Here is an 18,560-nt window from a genome sequence, read left to right as displayed (position 1 = left end):
GGACTAGATGGTTTCACTGATGAATTGTTTATAACATCTAAGGAAGAAATAAAAGAGTCTTATACAAATTTGTGCAAAGAATAGAAAAAGAGGAACACTTCCAAGTCCTTCAATGAGACCAGCATAACATTAACATCAAATCATGACAAAGACATTTCAAAAAGGAAAATTACAGGTTAACTTATTGTATGAATATAGATACAAATATTCTAAACAAAATATTAGCTAAATGAATCTGACAATATATAAGTAGGAAAAATTACAGCCAAGTTACATTTGTTAAAAAAGGCAAGGTTGAAAATCTGTGTGATTCAACATATTAGCAGGATGAAAGGGAAAAGTCATATTTTTATCTTAATAGATACAGAAAAGACATTTGCTGAAATTCAACACACATTCTTCCTTATCTAATAGTGAGTATTTTCAGAACTACAGCAAACATCGTTCTTAATGATGAAATGTTTAAAACTTTTCCCTAACATTGGAAATTAAGATACCTCCTGTAACTTCTCCAACATTTTATGGGCAGTCTTAGCCATTATGACAAGGCAAGAAAAAGAAATAAAAGGTGTAAGGATTGGAAAGGAAGAAATAAAACTAGTCACTATTTACAAACAACATAGTAGTATATGTAAAAACTCCAAAAGATTCCACACATCTGCTCTTAAAATGAATAACTAAATCTAGCAAGGTCAATTGTATTTCTGTATGCCAAGAATAAGCAATTAAAAATGAAATTTTTAAAAAGATACCATCTACAAAAACATCAAATAAATATACATCAAATACTGAGGAATAAATCTAAAAGAATATGTGCAAGATTTCTACACAGAAAACTCTAAAGCATTATTGATAGAAATTAAAAATGACCAAAATAAATGAATATACCAGGTTGATAGGTTATGATTCAATATTATAAAGATGTTAATTCTCCCCAAATTGATATATAAATTCACTGCAGTTTCAATCAGATCCCAGTAGGGGTGTGTGTGTGTGTGTGTGTGTGTGTGTGTGTGTGTGTGTGTGTACGCGTGTGTGTGTGTGTGTATAAAACTTGACAAGCTGATTATAAAATTTATATGGAAATTTAAAAGGCCAAAAATAACATGACAATCTTGAAGGATGATAAAAGTGGAGGACTTTCAGAACTGGATATTAAGACTTTATAAAGGTACAGTAATTAAGATTGTGAGGTATTGACACAAGGATGGACAAATAGCTTAATAGAACAGAATATGGTCGCAAAAAGACCATGCGTTTAAGGACTCTTGACTCATACAAAGATAGCACTGTATAGTAGTGGGTATGAGGGTGGTCTTTTCAATAAGTGGTGATGCACCAACTGAATATCTATAAAGAAAAAAATGAATCTTGATTCCTACTTCACATCATACTCAAAAATGAATTTGAAGTGGAGCATAGACCCAAATGTGAAAAGTAAAACAGTGAAGCTTCTGAAAGATAAAATAGAATATCTTCAAAACCTTGGGATAGACAGTTTCTTAAACCGGACTCAGAGCACTAAACATAAAATAAAAGATAGATAAACTGGTCCACACTAAAATTAAGAAATTCTGTTCATAAGTAATACTTATGACAAAGGACTCATACTCAGAATAAAGAAGGAAAAGACTGACAAAGCTGATAGAAAAATGAGCAAAAGAAATAAATACATGTTTCAGGATGAGCATGATATACAGATAGCCTAAAAACATATAAAGTGTCTGTCCTTTTTAGTCATCGGGGAACATAAATTAAAACCACAATGAAATACCATTATATACGCACGAGAAGTGCAAAAATTTAAAACTCAGAAAATATCAAGAATTAGTATAGATATAGAATGACTGGAATTCTTATCCACTAGCAGAGGTAAAAATTGGTACAGCCACTTTGAAAAACTGCCAGTATCTGCTGAACTGGCCAGTGTGTGCATACCCTAAGATGAGGCAAGTTCACCTGTAGGTAAAACCCAAGAGAACTGCATGCACATGTACAAAAGAAATACACAAGAATATTCCTAACAGCAATATTCATAGTAGCTCCAAAATGGAAACAACGCACACGTCCATCAGTAGAAGACTGGACAAATAAATTCTGGGGTAGTCATACGATGGAATATCATGCAGCAGTGAAAATGAACAGACTACTGCTATATTCAGTGACATAGCTGAATGTCACAACATAATATTGTCTGAAAGAATCCAGACACAAAAGCCTACTGTTTCTAGTTATGTAAAATTAAAAACAGACAAAACTAAACCATGGTCTGAAAAGTCTGGATTGTGGTTTCCTTTGGAGGAGGAGAGAGAGCCTAGTGATTGGGATGGTCCTTGTGGGGTGCCGGCAGGGTTCTAGTTCCTGATCCAGTGATTTCATGGGTGTGTCCTCTTTGTAAAAACTCACTGAACTGTATACTTTGTGCACATATAGGTTATACCTCAATTAAGAGTTTACTTAATAACATTATGTAGCCAACTATAATAATAAACGGGTAATCCAGTGGTCCCCAGCCTTTTCGGCACCCGGGACCAATTTCATGGAAGACCCTTTTTCCACGGGTCGGAGGGTGGTGGGGGGATGGTTCAGGTGGTAGTGTGAGCATTGCGGAGTGATGGGGAGTGGCAGAGGAAGCTTTGCTTGCTCGCCCACTGCTCACCTCCTGCTTTGCAGCCCAGTACCTAACAGACTGTGGACCGGTGGGGATCCCTGAGTTAATCAGTAAATAGGGTGTTTCCAGGTGTTGAAAAATATGCCATACTTTCTTTGCAAAGCCAGCATTATGCCTTTCTCTGAAATTCAGCTGCTTGCGTGTTCCGCTCTTGATATTATATTTTTCTCGAGTAAACTGCTTAAGAGCTGGATAGATTACTGAGTAAATTCTGACCCGTTATTTATTACCAAGGATTTGGTGTCAGCGGGTCGGTACATTAACACAGAAAATTAGGTCATTTCCACCTCGGGCAGGTTTAGTTCTTCCTGCAGAGCAGGAAACCTCTTCTTTTGCTGGGTTTCTTTTGTTTGTTTGCTTTGCTTTTTAAATCTTTAACCCTTTAGCCCTGTTGGACTATGCAGATTCCTCTGAGGGTAGAGACTCAACTATCAGAGATCCAAGGTCCTGTCTTTTATTGAGACTCCTCTAAGAGGTCTGCTTATATAGATAGCAAGCATCTTTGAGTTCATCCCAGTTTTTTAAATGCAGAAGATTTTAATATAGGAAAGTTAAACAAGAAAATAGAAGTGGTCCTCCTACTCGTACTCGTGCATGAAATGCTTTCATTTAACACTTGTGTATACTCTTTATAACAGCCGTCCTCTCCTCCCTGCCCCTCATATCATTTGAAAAATAAGAACAAAGTTACAGAACTTATAATACCTGATTTCAAGACTTAAAAAGCTGTAGTAATCAAGAAAGTGTTGTATTAGCGTAAAGATAGATAAATGAATTGCTGGAATAATGCCCAGAAAAAGACCATACACATTGATCAATGGATTTTCAACCAAAGCGCCAAGGCAATTCAGTTGGGAAAGGATAATCTTTTAAACAAAAATGATGTTGGAACAATTGAATATCTATAGGTGAAAAGCTGAACTTCAACCTTTATTTCCCATCATATACAAAAATATACTTTAGTGGATCATCTAAATGTAAGAGCTAAAAATATAAAACATGAATACATAGGAGAAAATCTTAATGACCTTGGATTTGGCAAAAAAAATTTTTTTATTCAGATACAAAAAGCACAAACTGAAAAGGAAAAACCAATAAATTGGAGTTTATCAAAATTTAAAACTTTTAGCTCTTCAAAGGGCATTGTTATGAAAATAAAAGGGCAAGCCACAGACCAGGAGAAAATATTTGCAAAACATCTATCTGACAAGGACTTGTTTCTAGAATATTTTTAAAAAAACTCTTACAATCAATGATAGGAAGACAACTAAAATTTTTTAGCAGGCAAAATATTTGAACAAAACATTCACAAAAGAAGATACACAGTTGGCTAATAAGCACATGAAAAGATGCCAAATATCAGGGAAATGCAAACTAAAACCGCAATGAGATACAACTGCACTCCTACTAGAATGACTGAAATGTAAAAAATTGACCATCTAAATGCCGACAAGGATGGCAAGGAACTGGAGCTCTCATTCACTGCTGGTGGGGTGTTCAATGGTACAACCATTTTAGAAAAGTAAACATACACCTTATCCAGTGATTTCACGCCTAGGTATCTACCCAAGAGAAAGGGAGGCACATGTCCACACTCAGACTTGTATGGAGACGTTCATAAAAGCTTTATTTGTAAAAGCCAATAAATTAGCATCTGATTCCACTTAAATCAAATTCTAGAAGGATGCACACTAATCTGTGGTCTACCTGGAAATAGGAGCAGAGTTGGAGAAGTGCAAGAATTGTCAGAGACGTGAGGAAACTTTTGAGTGTGATGGAGGGGTTCAGTATCTTGATTCTGGTGATGGCTTCAGGGGAATATACATATGTCCAAACTTGTCAAATTGTACGCTTTAAATATGTGCATTTTGTTGTATGTCACTTATACTTCAATAAGGCTATAAAAACAAAACAGTTGTTCAGAAAAGGAAGAACCAGAATAAGCATGGCTTAGCTCTGAATAGCACAAATAGTCAATGTAAACACAATTTTTTTAATATTTTTTTTAATTGAAGTATAGTTCATTTACAATGATGTGTTAGTTTCTGGTGTACAACAAAGTGATTCAGATATATATATGTAGATAGATAGATAGATAGATAGATAGATAGATAGATAGATAGATTCTTTTTAATATTATTTTCCATTATAGCTTATTACAAGATGTTGAATATACTTCCCTATGCTATACCTTGTTGTTAACCCTGAATTTTTTAATCAAAATATAGTTATATTGGGGCAATGGAAAATATGTGTGGATGTGGTAGAGGGGAGGGGAGAGAAAAAAGCCTCATTTTCCCTAGTAGGAGTGCAGTAGATAAAGTCTAAGACGGGAAAAATTAGGAAGGATCAACGCAGATATATTCCTTAGAGACATGGATCAGCTCAAAGCGGTTGTGTGAGAAAGGAGGACTGGAGATTACTGGTCTTAATGTGTAGAATTAACCGTGTAAATGAACTTTGATATCAATAAGAACTTTCTAATGCATTATCAGAGCTTCAGCGTCACATCCGTCAGTCTGCCCAGCTGATGAAAGGGCTCTGTGCCCACCCCATCCCCATCACCAGATTCAGCCCAGAACACGTGCTCAAAACAGAAGGTTTGAGAGCTCTCCACATGACGGTGTGTCCCCAGACAGAAGTCTTCAAATGTACAGATGGAGTCTTTTGAGAGCACCAGGCAGCTTTTGCTTGAAGAATGCCAGTGGTTAATCTCTTGGGGATCCAAGCATTGGAACTTACATGTTTAAAGTGTGCTTACACTGAGAGATGCCGGTATTCTTTTCATGACAAGAGCCCAAAATGGAGATATTTGAGAAAATGTGATGCTTTGACGATAATCCGTGTTCTATCCTTCAAGCCAGGTGGGGAGCATGGGGCTGACGACCTATTAAATATGTTTTTCTCTTTCCTCTTCCAGGTGGTCACTTCTTTCATCGGAACTCTCTGTCCCCTCGGAGCCTGGTGTATGAAAGTGAATTCTCCACAATCGAACCTTCTTTGGACCTGTATGATGAGAACAAAACCTGATTTTTTAAAATGGGCCGTCACCTCTTTTGTGGTTTGATTTATGGTCACCTTTCTTATTTTGTATTCTTCTGTCAGTGTCCATTTCGGAAGAATGGCAGTGCTTTCCAAGCACAGGCTGGGGCTCAGGGTTAAATTGCAAAATTCCCCCAAGGCAAGGCTTTGAGGACCGCATTATGGCCTAGGTAGCCTCGTGGCGCCAAAGACCTCCCCAAAGCTGGCCACTGAACGTGGGCCCCAGCAAGCCTGGCTCTTTCCAGAGAAGAGGCGGGGCCCAGGGGTTAATGTTGCATTGCCAACGTGTCTCTGAATAATCACATGCCATTCTGTGTCGGGGTGACACTGGGGTTCCTTGAATACCTTTTGTGCTCCCCACTTACAATGCGTACTGAAGCCTGCAGGCGCTGCTTCTTGCTGATGCGGGGCACACGTTGCTGCCCCGTGGCCCGCTCCACATTTTCCTGTCTCTTACGTTCCTTCCTGTTAAAGGGCCTCTTTCTAAAAGTTCCTAAGAGGAAGCCTTGCCTCTTGTCCCTCCTCTGAGCCTGCCCCAGAGCACTGCCGAGGGGCTGCAGGCCGGGCAGGAGGGCAGCTGTCCGTGCTGTTGCTGCCCGCATCCCTCATACAGCATGCCATAAGGTGACAAGTGCTTATGTGACCACTGAAACATGGAAGGCCCTGTCCCTGAGGCCGGTGGACTTGTCTTCTTGGCAACTGCTGAGGCGTATGGGGAGGTAGTGCCCAGGAAGCCAGCGGGGCATGGTGACCCCCGGGTGGCGGCCAGTGGTTGTCGAAATCAGAATGTTCTGAGCGCTTTCTTAAGAAAAATCAGACCACCTCCTTGCTGTTCCGTACCACATAAGCACTCCTCTTCCGTCTTCACCCATTCAGCCCAGTCCCCTCCCGCCAGCCTCGGCTTCAGCATGAAGCAGGCACAGGGGCTTACGGGAAAGACTCGGTTGCCAGCGTGGTGGACATCAGGGACACACGTGCTCTGGGATGACATCAAGTTAACATCACAAGAAACACACATCTTAAGAGGAATCCCAACACAGAACCACAGTGAGCGAATTTATAAAACAAATTGTGCATCCTTTTGGCTCAAGGACACACCGTAGTTCAGCCTGTTTCTCCTGTTGATATGAGCTACGGAGAGATATAAATGTAAATCCTCAGATCCTTGTATGAGAGTGGAAACTTCAGTTCCATACGCCTAGAGGTAGATCCGGCAGCAGGCCACGCACTCGCGCCGTTACGTATTGACTGCAGGACAGAGTTTGAGGGGAACACTTGCCATGTCTCACGTGCAGCTGGCTTCTCTTCTCGTGATGTGTTACTGAGATGCCTCAGACACAGGTGTGCCTGGAACAAAACCCCTCAGAGAACCAGGGTGTGACGTCACCTCCAAGTGACCAGCAGCGTGTTGCTATCATTTGCAGAGTTTTAAGGTCTTCGCAGCTTTTTCTTTTTACCTTTAACCAAGGGCTTTTGTTTGGTTTTCCTTTGTACTATTGTCTTTGTACTATAAAAATATTTTTGATAAACAGTTCCAAGAGAGCACTGTTCAGAAAGACAGGCTTGCCCCACTGGCTTGACAGTGAGAAAATATGTCTCAAGGAGATTAGAACTCGGTCTGCCAGAGGTTCCAGGCACGCACCTGCGTTTGTATTTGGTTTGGCTCACCCGACAGAGAAGATGGCGTAGTTCCGACCGTGTTGTTCCTACCATGACCTTGTTTTCCTGAACCAGAACTCAGAGCCCAACGGAGTGTTTTCTTCTGATTTGTAGTCTTATAAACGCATATACGTTCAGTTTCACTCCAGACATCCCTTTACTGAAAAGACATGAAATTACTTGAGAAGAAATTAAAAATTCAAACACCTAAAAGTTCACCTATTAATATAATATTTGAATGTCTGGTAAATCTAGGCACCTAGTCACTGTCAAATAACCAAGGAGGCATTTCTTACCGGGGAATTCTCTCCGCACAGCGCTTCAGATCCCAGCTCGACACCCTTTCCCTGCTCAGCTACAGAACATCCTTTGTCAGGAAAGATAGTAACTTCTCCGGGAAGGTCATATACTCAAGGAATAGTGAGGGTAGCGTTTTTCATCCCAAACAACAGAGCTGCCTCTTCTCTGGCAGCTGTGCCAAGGGGAACTGTTCTGCCCAGCCACCCCGGGGACCTGGCAGAGGCTGGGACACCAGGGCTGCTTGCCCGGTGAGCTTTGCGAGAATGCACTTCTCACCGTGGGCAGGCCTGCCAGTGAGAAGCTTGAGGTTCGGGGAGCAGCGTGTCTTGGCCATGTGGGAAAGTTGGGGTGCAGAGAGGCACTTCTGCCCTGTATGAGTACCTCCGTCTGACAGCTGCAGTGGTTATTAGCCAGGAACATGATAACCTCTGACTGGTTTTTTTTGTGGGTTTTTTTGGGAAGGGGGTGGGGAGTAAGTACTATTTGAAGAGTGGAAGGGGCCTCTGATCCTCCAGCAGACTGCTCTGAGCGGGGCCTGGCTCCCGGCACAGCCTCCACCCTGGCTCCTGGAGAGCTGGGTGCAGGACCAGCATGCACCACAGGACGGGTGTGGAGTGGGGCTGGAGCAGCCAAAACCATCAGCTGATCTGCGAGGAAATCGGGTTGTGACGATTAAAGTGCGAACGCTTACAGTTTGGTGATTTTTAACTTCCTAAGGGAAGAGCTGCCCATAGCCCTCCTTTCCTGTTATTTCAGGGAGAGCAGAGAGGCAGCTGGCCAGATAACAGCCAAGCTGTCCGCAATACAAGGGTCAGGCTTGAGGGTGCGAGCGGGCTGCATGTCTGTCCAGGGATGCCTGCCTTTACCCCCTCAGGGGAAGACAAATTCCACCCACTTTTGAAGAAAGGCTCCATCTCCTGGTCCCTCCTCAGCCCCGGCTCAGAGGAACATCACAAAGCGCTTCCCTGAACGCCGGGTTGAACTGATGGCATGCAACTGCCCAGCTTCTGAAAGATGCAGTCGCCAAGGGTTTAAGCAAAATAAGATTACTAAATTTGACTACCTTGATATTTCCTGTGGACTTCATAAGCTCTTCTCATATTTTTATTACCCCTCACATCCAGTTCTTTCCTTGATCTTCATTTCCATGTTAAATGAAACTGGTTTTAACTGAAGACAAATCAAAATGTGATCTTGCTTGCTGTTCACCTTTATTATCTGGGCGGTGGTTCTGCTGCAGGAAAACAAGGAGGTGGTGTTAAGGTCAGGTCACCTTGACAATGGTTGCCGCTCATAAAGTTGGGAAACAAAAGCACCATTTCCAGGAAGCAGCATTTAGAAGGAAAAAGGTAGTAAGTTCTATGTACCAAACATACACAAGGAGTTAAGGTGAGTCCAGCGATCGTTAGGATTTGGCTGTTACGGAAATTGGCACATTAATAACCAACTGGGATATGAGCCCAAATGAAGTGATGGTGAATGGGGAAGAGGGCGTTTCAGGGCATAGATAGAGGGGCGCGGTGCAGCGCAGGCACCCCACCAACAGGACCGACCTATGGTTGCTGAGGCTGCTACACGCCCAGTGAAGACAGGCGCAGAGGAGCTGAGACCAGCAAGGCCGTGGGTTTCACCTCCTGGGCAGGGAAGGACGCACACCTCTGTTTTGGAAGGAGAGGGAGCTGGGGTGGGGTGGGCCGGGCAGGCCCTGCAGTGCCTGGGTGCTGGGGTCTGGCTGACAGTGGGAAAGGAGGGAGCCGTGAGATTGAAACAGGAGCCCAGGCACTGATCTCGGTGACCCAGTGGGTGCTGGTGAGACACGGGGAGAGAGCCCTTGTGGGGACACTTTAGATCTGGGCTCTGGCAGGGCCTCTAGGGGAGGCACAGAGATATAGCCCTGGATCTCAGGCAGTGGTTTGGTGAGGCAAGGGTGGTCAGTGTGTAGCCCTTCTGTGCATCAGAATCCTGGGAAGCTGTGTTTTAAATGTACACGTCACCTAGACCTACCAAAGTAGTCTCCATGTAGTCCCGTCCCTCAGGTGCCCCACATCTCTCCCTCTCCTCTGTCCCGCACACACTCTGTGGAGTCAGAATCTCCCAGAGTGAGTGTCCAGCAAGGCCTGATGTTCCTAAGCTAAGTTCAGATGATGATGGAAGCCAGGATGGGGCAAAATCTCCAGTGATTTGAGAACCAAGATTGGGATAAAGCCTGGGGACACTGACATTTAAGGACAGAAAGCCCCTACAGACAGCAACTGATTGAGAAAAACCGCTGAGTGTAACTTCCCTATTCAAAAAAAGTGGTGTTCGCCTCCTGCCATGCCAGGAGCAGCCTCACTAATGCCCAGAAGATGGGGTTTGGAGTTTTATTAAACTCGCCATTCACTCCTAACCCCACATACAGGAGTGGACACCCACAGCTTAAAATAAGTGTCTTCCCTGTTAAAGGCAATTGTTACAAGTGAGATGCATCTACTTTTGCCTTTTTTTTTTGGCCTTGTTGGTAAGTCATTGCAAAGTCCATTTGGAAAAGGGTGAAATGAATGTCGATTATACAGGTTCATTTAACATCCATGGATGTGGTTAAGATCCTTTCAGCAGGACTGGAAAACGCCTTAAAGATTTTAAGTTTCATAACATCAGAGAAAATTCAGAAAGAAGTATACAGAGGTAAGGTGCCTGTGTTTCCTTTGTGGAATTGTGCTTTTTTTTTTTTTTACTGTCCTGCAAAGCAGCAGGAAAAGCAAAGCATGCCAGTTCCCACAACCAGGGAAGAAAGTTTTCTCCCACAGAGGCTGTGTCCCCAACTGGCCAGCTTCTATCTCTGGGAGTCAAATCAGGAAGTTTGCCCTCTTTCTTAGGGCTGCCCTGAAAGATCCCAAAAGACTGAGCCTTGAAGAAGAGAGTCCAGTGTGTCGCCAGCAGACATGAGATGAAAATGGTCACCTGCATCTTCCAGAGCTGCATCCCACCAGTCTTCAGTGACCATGGAGGGGAGGCAATGCTGTCGATCTTGACTGCTGAAAGGACAGCCGTCTGCCCAAGACTTGGCTCTCATCATCCCACAAGGCCCTGGGGACCCCAGTCTGTAACCTGGGACTCATCTGGGGTTTTGCCTCTTGCAGTTCACCATAGCTCAAGCCATTTTTTTCTTCACTCTGACTTGGGGAAAGGGGAGGATACTTTATGACAAACAAGAAACAAAGAAACGTTGAACTTCATGCAAACTTGAGTATTAAAGTTTCAGAAGGATTCATTGCTGTTGGAGCCACTCAGACCTCTGTACCAGGCTTTCCTAGGTCCTCCCATTGAATCTTCCACATGCATAGACACAAGAAGATGGAGGTTTGAGGTGACACAGGCCCAGTTTGGCAGCCTGAAAGGAACGACTTTTGCAGAAACAACAGGCCTGGGGAAGCATTGCTGGTGACTCAGAGGCAGCTGCCAGTGCATCCGTGCTCAAGCCAAGGGTGGCGTCCAGCTCAGCTGTAAGCACCTTTGCAAACCACACACCTTCTTCTGTGGAAAAGCCAAGAGCTAGGGAATGTCATTAGCACCCTTTTCTCAGCTGCAGTGGGCCCTTGATCCCTGGGACACAGCTTCTAGGGTCCCCCACTCGTTTAATGCTGGGCTGAAATGGCTCATTTCTCCCCAGTCCACTGCAGTCCACTTGGGCAGGCGTGTGTGCAGGGAAGGGGCATGCCGGTCATCTGGCAAGTCTGACTGGCCTTCATCAGTTCCTTCCCCCTCAGCTGATCGTCACCCTCTCTCTCCAGCTCTCCTTACAGCTGTTAGCAACTGTTGAGAGTTCCAGATGAATGTTCTGAGCTATTTTTTACACATTTAACCCAACACAGAGTGAACTCTAACTTGCTTTCGGAATTATCTTCATCCATAATTAGCTCCGAGTATATTTACATCGTGTGATATTAAAGGAGTTTTCTAGTGACTGGGCGGTCCTGAGCCAAGATGTTTGTGAAAACAAAAGAGGCGGGGTAGGTAGACTATCACATCTCAGGCCATTTCTTTCCCAGGTGAGTAAGCTGCTCCTAAGCAGAAAGGCTAACCGCCTACTGCCTGCCAGCATGCCACGTGGACCAGGTCAGTAGGTATGGCCAGTGCCAGAGTCCCAGCCCTTTTGCTGGGTGCCCAGCCTGAGATGACACGTGCCATCCTAGAGAGAAGTGGAGAGGGTGGTATATCCGCTCATCCCCTGGCAGCCCAGGCCTGTCTTGCTGACCCAGCTGGAGGAGGGGCGCCCTTGGCCTGTGCTTGGGGCCAGCATCTGGTATCTTAAGCTGAGAATAGAAAGCAGGGTCTACTTCTGAGAGGCAAGGGCTCTGGCTAAGGAAACTTGACCAGTGTGGTTACAGAAACAGGAAACGACTCCAGGCTAGGACACGCCATTTGGAATATGGGGAACACCATCACCTAATAGAAAAATCCTCTTCCTGGACAAGAGGAGGAGTTGATCCAAGTCCTAGGCCGCATATGTCACAATTGTTTTTTATCCTTCAGTAGCTTTTATACTCATATTGAAGTTACCGCTTTCATATTTAGGTCATTCAAAGAGCTCCTCTTACTCTGGGTTCCTGCTAACTATGCACAGCATCTCAGAGGGTGGCATACAAAACTATTTTTCTAACTATAGCACAGGTAATCTGGGGTGGGGGAGGCTTGGGATATACCTCAATGCAGCCAATGACTTATTGTCCACCTTGAGGGGTGAAAGGGAGACTGCATTTGAATTTAATTCTCCATTGGATAGCTTGTGCCAGAAAGAGCACACATTGAATATCCAAGAAGCAAAATTGATCTTAGCTTAATTTGGGGGCTCACAATGGGGGAGGGGCATTACTTTGTCTAGAACACAGGCACCTGCAAGTAGAATGTGAGCTGATTTCTTGGCAATCAGATCTTAGCCCTTTGAAATGTATGGCTGATTTAAGTATAATTAAGTAGTGAAATTGTATGGTATATAGCTATATGCTGATAGTGTATACCTGTATGTGCGGGATTTGTTAATATAACCATTTCAATAAAAACCTATTGAAAAAGATGCACTGGCCACATGGAGTACTGTTGGTGGTAACCTGTATCAGTGAGGACTCTTTTGGTGGCAAATGTCAGAAACCCCAACCCAAACTGGCTTAAGCCAAAGAGAAGTATAATGTCTCACAAAAGCTAAAGTGCCATGGGTATGCTTACGTCACTTATAGCACAGTTTGGCCCTCAAACACTGACACCAGGACACATTTGCTAGCTTTGCTTCCTACAGGTAGACTTCATTCTCAGGCTCAGAGAGGTTGTAGCCCCATCAGCACAAGAGCTGGTTTACTTCCCCAGGAGACCAGAAAGGCATCTCCTTGACCCTGAGTGGCTTGGTTGGAAGCACATGGACATCACTGAACCACTCACTGTGGTCACAGAGGTAGAATGTGCCATTAGCTGAGGCCAACATGGGCTCTACTTCTGCAGCCCAGGACTGCATTTAGCTTCACCTGAAAGATAGAAGCTGAGAGTTGTAAGGTGTGGGTGCCACCGTAAAATCATGATGCTGCACAAGAAGAAATGGATGTTGGGGCAAAGACAGCAAATGTCCAATATGTGTAAAAAAAGAGTTGTAACCCGAAAGGTCTGATCATTAATACTACCTCTGCCACTTAGTAGTATGAAACTGGCAAATCACTTCATCTCTCTGGATTTCAGTTTTATCTCTTTAATACAGATCTTAAAATACCTACCTCATAGGGTAAATGAGTGGGGATTGAATTTAAAATAATGAAAGAAGTAGGCTTAATATCATATATCCAATAACAGTCTAATATCTGGAAAATATAAATAACTCTTTCAGCTCAAACAATTAAAAAGACAACCCAATTTTAAAATGGGCAAAGGATACGAATAGACATTTCTCCAAAGAAGATACACAGATAACCATCAAGAACATGAAGAGACAGTCAACACCATAGGGAGATACTACTTTATATCTACTAGGGTGGCTGCCATAAAAAAGACAGACAGTACCAAGTGCTGACCAGATATGGAGAAGCCACAACCCTCCCACATTACCACTGGTGGGAATGTGAAATGGCGCAGCGGCTTTGGAGAACAGTTTACAGTATCTCTACTGAAATGCAAATCAAAACTACAATGAGGTATCACCTCACCCTGGTCAGAATGGGCATCATCAGAAAATCTACAAACAGTAAATGCTGGAGAGGCTGTGGAGAAAAGGAAATGCTCTTGCACTGTTGGTGGAATGTAAATTGATACAGCCACTATGGAGAACAGTATGGAGGTTCCTTGAAAAACTAAAAATAGAGTTACCATGTGACCCAGCAATCCCACTACTGGGCATATACCCAGAGAACACCATAATTCAAAAACACACATGCACTGCAATGTTCATTGCAGCACTATTTACAATAGCCAGGACATGGAAGCAACCTAACTGTCCATCAACAGATGAGTGGATAAAGAAGATGTGGTACATATATACAATGGAATATTAGTCAGCTGTAAAAAGGAACAAAATTGGGACATTTGTAGAGACATGGATGGACCTAGAGACCGTCATACAGAGTGAAGAGTCTGGTTTTGCTGTTATTGTTTATTTTGAAACATGCTATTTAAAATACTAAAAAAAAAAAAAAAAACCAACATACCTCTACTATATGGTCCAACAATTCCACTCTTAGGAATCTACCCAATCTGAAAACATGTTCACACAAATACTTGTACACAGATGTTCATAGCAGCATTATTCATAATAGCCAAAAAGGGGAAACAACCCAAATGTCCATCAACTGATAAATGGATAAATAAAATGTGTTATAGCCACACAATGGAATATTCTTTCGCCATAAAAAGGGATGAAGTACTGACATATGCTACAACATGGATGAACACTGAATACATTATGGTAAGTGAAAGAAGCAAGACACAAAAGGCCACGTATTGTATGATTTCATTTATGTGAAATGTCCAAAATGGGCAACTTTATAAGGATATAAATAGACTGTGGTTGCTAGGGATGGAGGGGGTTGGGGCATAGGGAGTAACTGCTAATGGCTAAGAAGTTTCTTTTTGAAGTGATGAAAATATTCTGGAATTCTACTGCCACCTCTCAGCCTAGTGTGCTGTGCTCTCTGCCTGGTCCCGTCAGGGCTTTGCCCTCCTCCTGGTGTCAGATTCCCTGATTCACAGATGGTGTTTATAGTTGCACAACTTTGGGAATATACCTAATCACTGAATTGTGCATTTTAAAAAGGTGAATTTTAAGGAATGTGAATTACATCTTAGACAATAAAGGAGGAAAATGAAGTAGGCTTAGCACATCCTAAGTGCTCAATAAATGTTTGTTCTTTTCCTTCTAATAAAGAAGTTTAAAAATAAAATAATTCTCTAAAGGTGGTCTCCAGGTTAGCGGCATGCAGATCACCTAGGAACTTGTTAGAAATGCAGATACTCTGAGGTGGGGCCCAGCAGTCTGTGTTTGAACAAGCCCTGCAGGTGATACTGATGCACACTCAAGTTTGAGAACCACTGGAATGCAGGAACAGAATAACCCTTTACCTCCCCTCAGGGTGTTAACAAGTACAGCTGACCCTTAAACAACCCAGGTTGGGGCACCTACCCTCTGAGAAGTTAAAAATCTGAGTTTTATAACTTGTCAGCCCTCTGAATCCAACTTTCCCCTGTATCTGCAGTTTTGCATCTGAGGAGTCAACCAACCACCGATCATGCAATACTGTAGTATTTACTATTTGAAAAAAATTGGATTATAAGTGGGCCAGCGCAGTTCAAACCCTGGTTGTTCAAGGGTCAACTCTACTACCAAATTCTTAAGAGTAGATTACTCCCCAGAGAGCACAATGACACAGTTATCAGTTTAAGCTTCCAAGATCTTAAAACCAGCCTCTGCGTCCTGGAAGTTGATTCAGATTCTCAAGCAACATCTCAGCAGACTTTTAATCACTCTGGCTGTTAACCATGAAACTATCTATTTATACCTACATCTATCATATTAGCTTCTTGAATGCCAGTGACAGAAATCGAATTCAAAACCACCTTAAGCCTCCAAGGATGATTCTAAAGTGCCCCCTTCCCTCTGGCCTCCTGCCGGATTCTGGCCGCCTCAGACCAGCAGAGTAATAATCCTGCAGCCCAATTAGCTCTGCATATTCTGGATTCATGCCTATTGCACCAGACGGCATTAACGGCTCCCTCTTTCCCTCCAGAGGGTCGTTTGGACTGTGAGGCGGTCGACCCCTACTGACCAGCCCTGGGAGAGCAGGGATCCATACCCCCAGCCTCCTCCTGCTGCCGGCCCCAGGGCACGCCCCTCCCCCGACCCCAAGACCACCCAGCCTCAGTGACCCCAGCTGTCAAGGGGACCGCGCTGGCTTCTGAGGACCCTGTTCAGAAACAACCCGTCCTGGGCTCCCGGAGGTTCTCTACGTCTTAGGCCTAAGTGCCACAATTATATGAGTGACCACGATCAACTAACCCTTTTGCAGCCCCCCTTTCCAATGTGAACACGCACTGGCTGGCCCTGCACCATCTGCCAGAAATGTACTTCCAAATGCTGTGTCTTTGCGTATTCCCCGCAAACCCTGGATGGGCTTTTACAGAGCGCCAGGAGCTCTGCTATCTGTGGACTGTGGAATCAACCCTTCCGGCCAGAGAACCGTGGCCCCGGCGCTGGACCGCTCCTCCTCGGTGAGGCTTAGCGCTGGGGCCTGCGGCGAGAAAGGCGAAAAGGACACGAGGAGGCCGGGCGGTGTGGGGCCCGAGGCCCGGGCGGGGCCCGCTGAGCGCTCCGCCAGCCCAAAGGCCCACGGGTCCCGGCGGCCGCCAGGGGGCGCCGCCCGCGCGCCTCGCCCCGCCCCCTCGGCTCCGCCCCGCCCCCTCCGCGCAGCGGCGACAGCAGCAGCGGCGGCGGCGGCGCTTCCGTTTGGCCGCCCTCGGCCCGGGGCGGACGGCGCCGCGATGTGGCTGGGCCCGGAGGAGGTGCTGGTGGCCAATGCGCTGTGGGTGACGGAGCGGGCCAACCCCTTCTTCGTGCTGCAGCGGCGCCGGGGCCACGGCAAGGGCGGCGGCCTCACGGGTGAGGGGCGCGCGGCAGGGCGGCCGGGCCTGGGGGCGCGCCGGGGAGGCGGGGGCCGGGGCGGCCGGCGCGGGGCCTGGGCGCGCGAGGCCGGGACCGAGCGGGGCGGGAGGTGGGAACGCGAACCGCGGGTGGGAGGCGGGGCCGCGGCCGGGGACTCGGGGCGGGCGGGGAGACTCTGGACAGCCAGCGCGGCCCAGAGCACGGCGGCGGCCGCCTCCGCCCGCGCTCGGAGCCCGCGGACTTCCCGGGGCTTCGCGGAGGCGTGCGCGGCTTCCCGGAACGGGATTCACAGCCGAAAGCCCGCGAGATCTCGCGGTCCGCTGTCTCTGCTCCAGGGTCCCCAAGTGCCTCCGAGGAGGGGTCGAGGGACACAGGCATGTGTTTTCTCTCGCCTTCGTCATTCCCAGCTCACCAAAGAATTGCCTTTTTAGGAAGATCAGACTGCCTCCCAGCTGCTGCTGGCCTCAGCCCCCATTCCCCGTTTCTCCTCCTCACCCACCTTTCCTGCTTCTTGGTGCATCCTTGGAGCTGCAAACCCAGGCTTAGACGAATCACCAGGATATGTGTTCTGGGGAATGAGCCCCGGTGCCTCTTTGCCCGTCTGGGCACTACACAGGACTAGACTGGACAGGCACCTCCTGGAGTGTGTGGCATTTGGGATCCAGGGGGTGTCTACTGGGCATTCCCTCTACGGGTGTTGTCCAAGGTCCCTCATGCTCCAGGATCCGCCCCAGGCACTGCCCAAGCACACCTGGGTCAGTCTTAGGGCCTGACCAGTTCCTGCGCTCCTCCAGTGGCCCACTGTTGCCATTTAGGACCTCAGGCCCAATGTTGCCGGGTCTTCCAGTTATCGAGAGAATTTTCTGTGAAGTGTCCTAATTTTAAGCATTAGCAGCTCATACAGTCCTGCTAGATGCAGACAGAGGCTTCCCATGGGAGACCCCTTCCATCAGCCTCTCCTGGGCCACACCTCATGATGTGGAAGAGACTGTACCGTTCCCAAGAAAACCATTCCCTTCAGTGCCTTGAGCTCCCTCCCTAAGGCCTCTAGAATCACAGGAGACAATGCTGGACCTGCCTCCTGGACTGGGCTGCTCAGTGGAGGTTAGACAGCTGTCCCTCTGGAGAGACTGACCAGTGGTCGACCTTGAAGCCCATGTAGAAAAGCAGTGCTTGGGTGCCCAGTACCTTTGGTTGCAATCAGCATACAGTTGTGTCAGATTTCAGTGCTTGTTCTGCGCTCTGTGTTTCCACAGATCATCTCAGTGGGTGGGTGGGTCCCTCTGTGCTCTGCCTTGCTATACAGAGAAGGCCCTTTCTACCACACTCATCTCTCCATGTCCCCCAAGGCAGAGCTCCCCAGGACCCCCTGGGAACATGCCTTGAAATCTCTGCTCCAGCTAGGTTTGGTGAGTCCTGGTGTGGCCTTCCCAGTGCCATCATAGACATCATGGCTTTCTAAATTCTGTCTCCTTGGGAGAGGAACAGTTAGTGTTGTGGTTTTATTCAAGCTGTCTTTTAAAAACATACCAACCTAGATTCTTCATTGAAGAGTGTGATGAGATGGTCTGCCCATTAAAAAGCTTTCAAGTCTTGCAATATGGATGTGCTAACAATATAGGAATTAAAATAAAATTTCTGAGACCAGAAGAGAAACCTCAACACAAACAGTAAAAAAAAGTTTACTCCAAACACTGATAAGGCTTTAACTGTGATTTAGAGAGGCATTTTAGAATATTTCAGTGAAACAAGTGAGAGATTACAGACTCCTGACTT

The 18,560-nt window shown here is 45.6% G+C and overlaps 2 protein-coding genes across 8 annotated transcripts in view; both read left to right on the top strand.

Annotated features, from left to right (window-relative positions):
* The window catches only part of RNF130 (ring finger protein 130), a 136,273-nt gene extending 128,158 nt beyond the window's left edge, over positions 1-8,115 (top strand). Inside the window, exon 8 of one of the 3 annotated variants that reach the window (XM_057708079.1) lies at positions 5,592-8,115. In XM_057708079.1, the coding sequence (XP_057564062.1) occupies positions 5,592-5,701 (110 nt within the window). In that variant the 3' untranslated portion in view covers positions 5,702-8,115. The remainder of the gene's footprint in view (positions 1-5,591) is intronic. The other 2 variants (XM_057708082.1, XM_057708078.1) reach the window with 2 other exon arrangements.
* Positions 8,116-16,610: 8,495 nt separating this feature from the next.
* The window catches only part of TBC1D9B (TBC1 domain family member 9B), a 43,380-nt gene continuing 41,430 nt past the window's right edge, over positions 16,611-18,560 (top strand). For all 5 annotated transcript variants that reach the window (XM_057710429.1, XM_057710431.1, XM_057710428.1 and 2 more), the window contains exon 1: positions 16,611-16,781. In XM_057710429.1, the coding sequence (XP_057566412.1) occupies positions 16,664-16,781 (118 nt within the window). In that variant the 5' untranslated portion in view covers positions 16,611-16,663. The remainder of the gene's footprint in view (positions 16,782-18,560) is intronic.

Source organism: Hippopotamus amphibius, chromosome 15 (assembly GCF_030028045.1).
Source record: "Hippopotamus amphibius kiboko isolate mHipAmp2 chromosome 15, mHipAmp2.hap2, whole genome shotgun sequence".
Lineage (NCBI taxonomy): Eukaryota > Metazoa > Chordata > Mammalia > Artiodactyla > Hippopotamidae > Hippopotamus > Hippopotamus amphibius.
The sequence above is the reverse complement of the archived record's forward strand: the minus strand, read 5'-3'. Positions and strand labels throughout refer to the sequence as shown.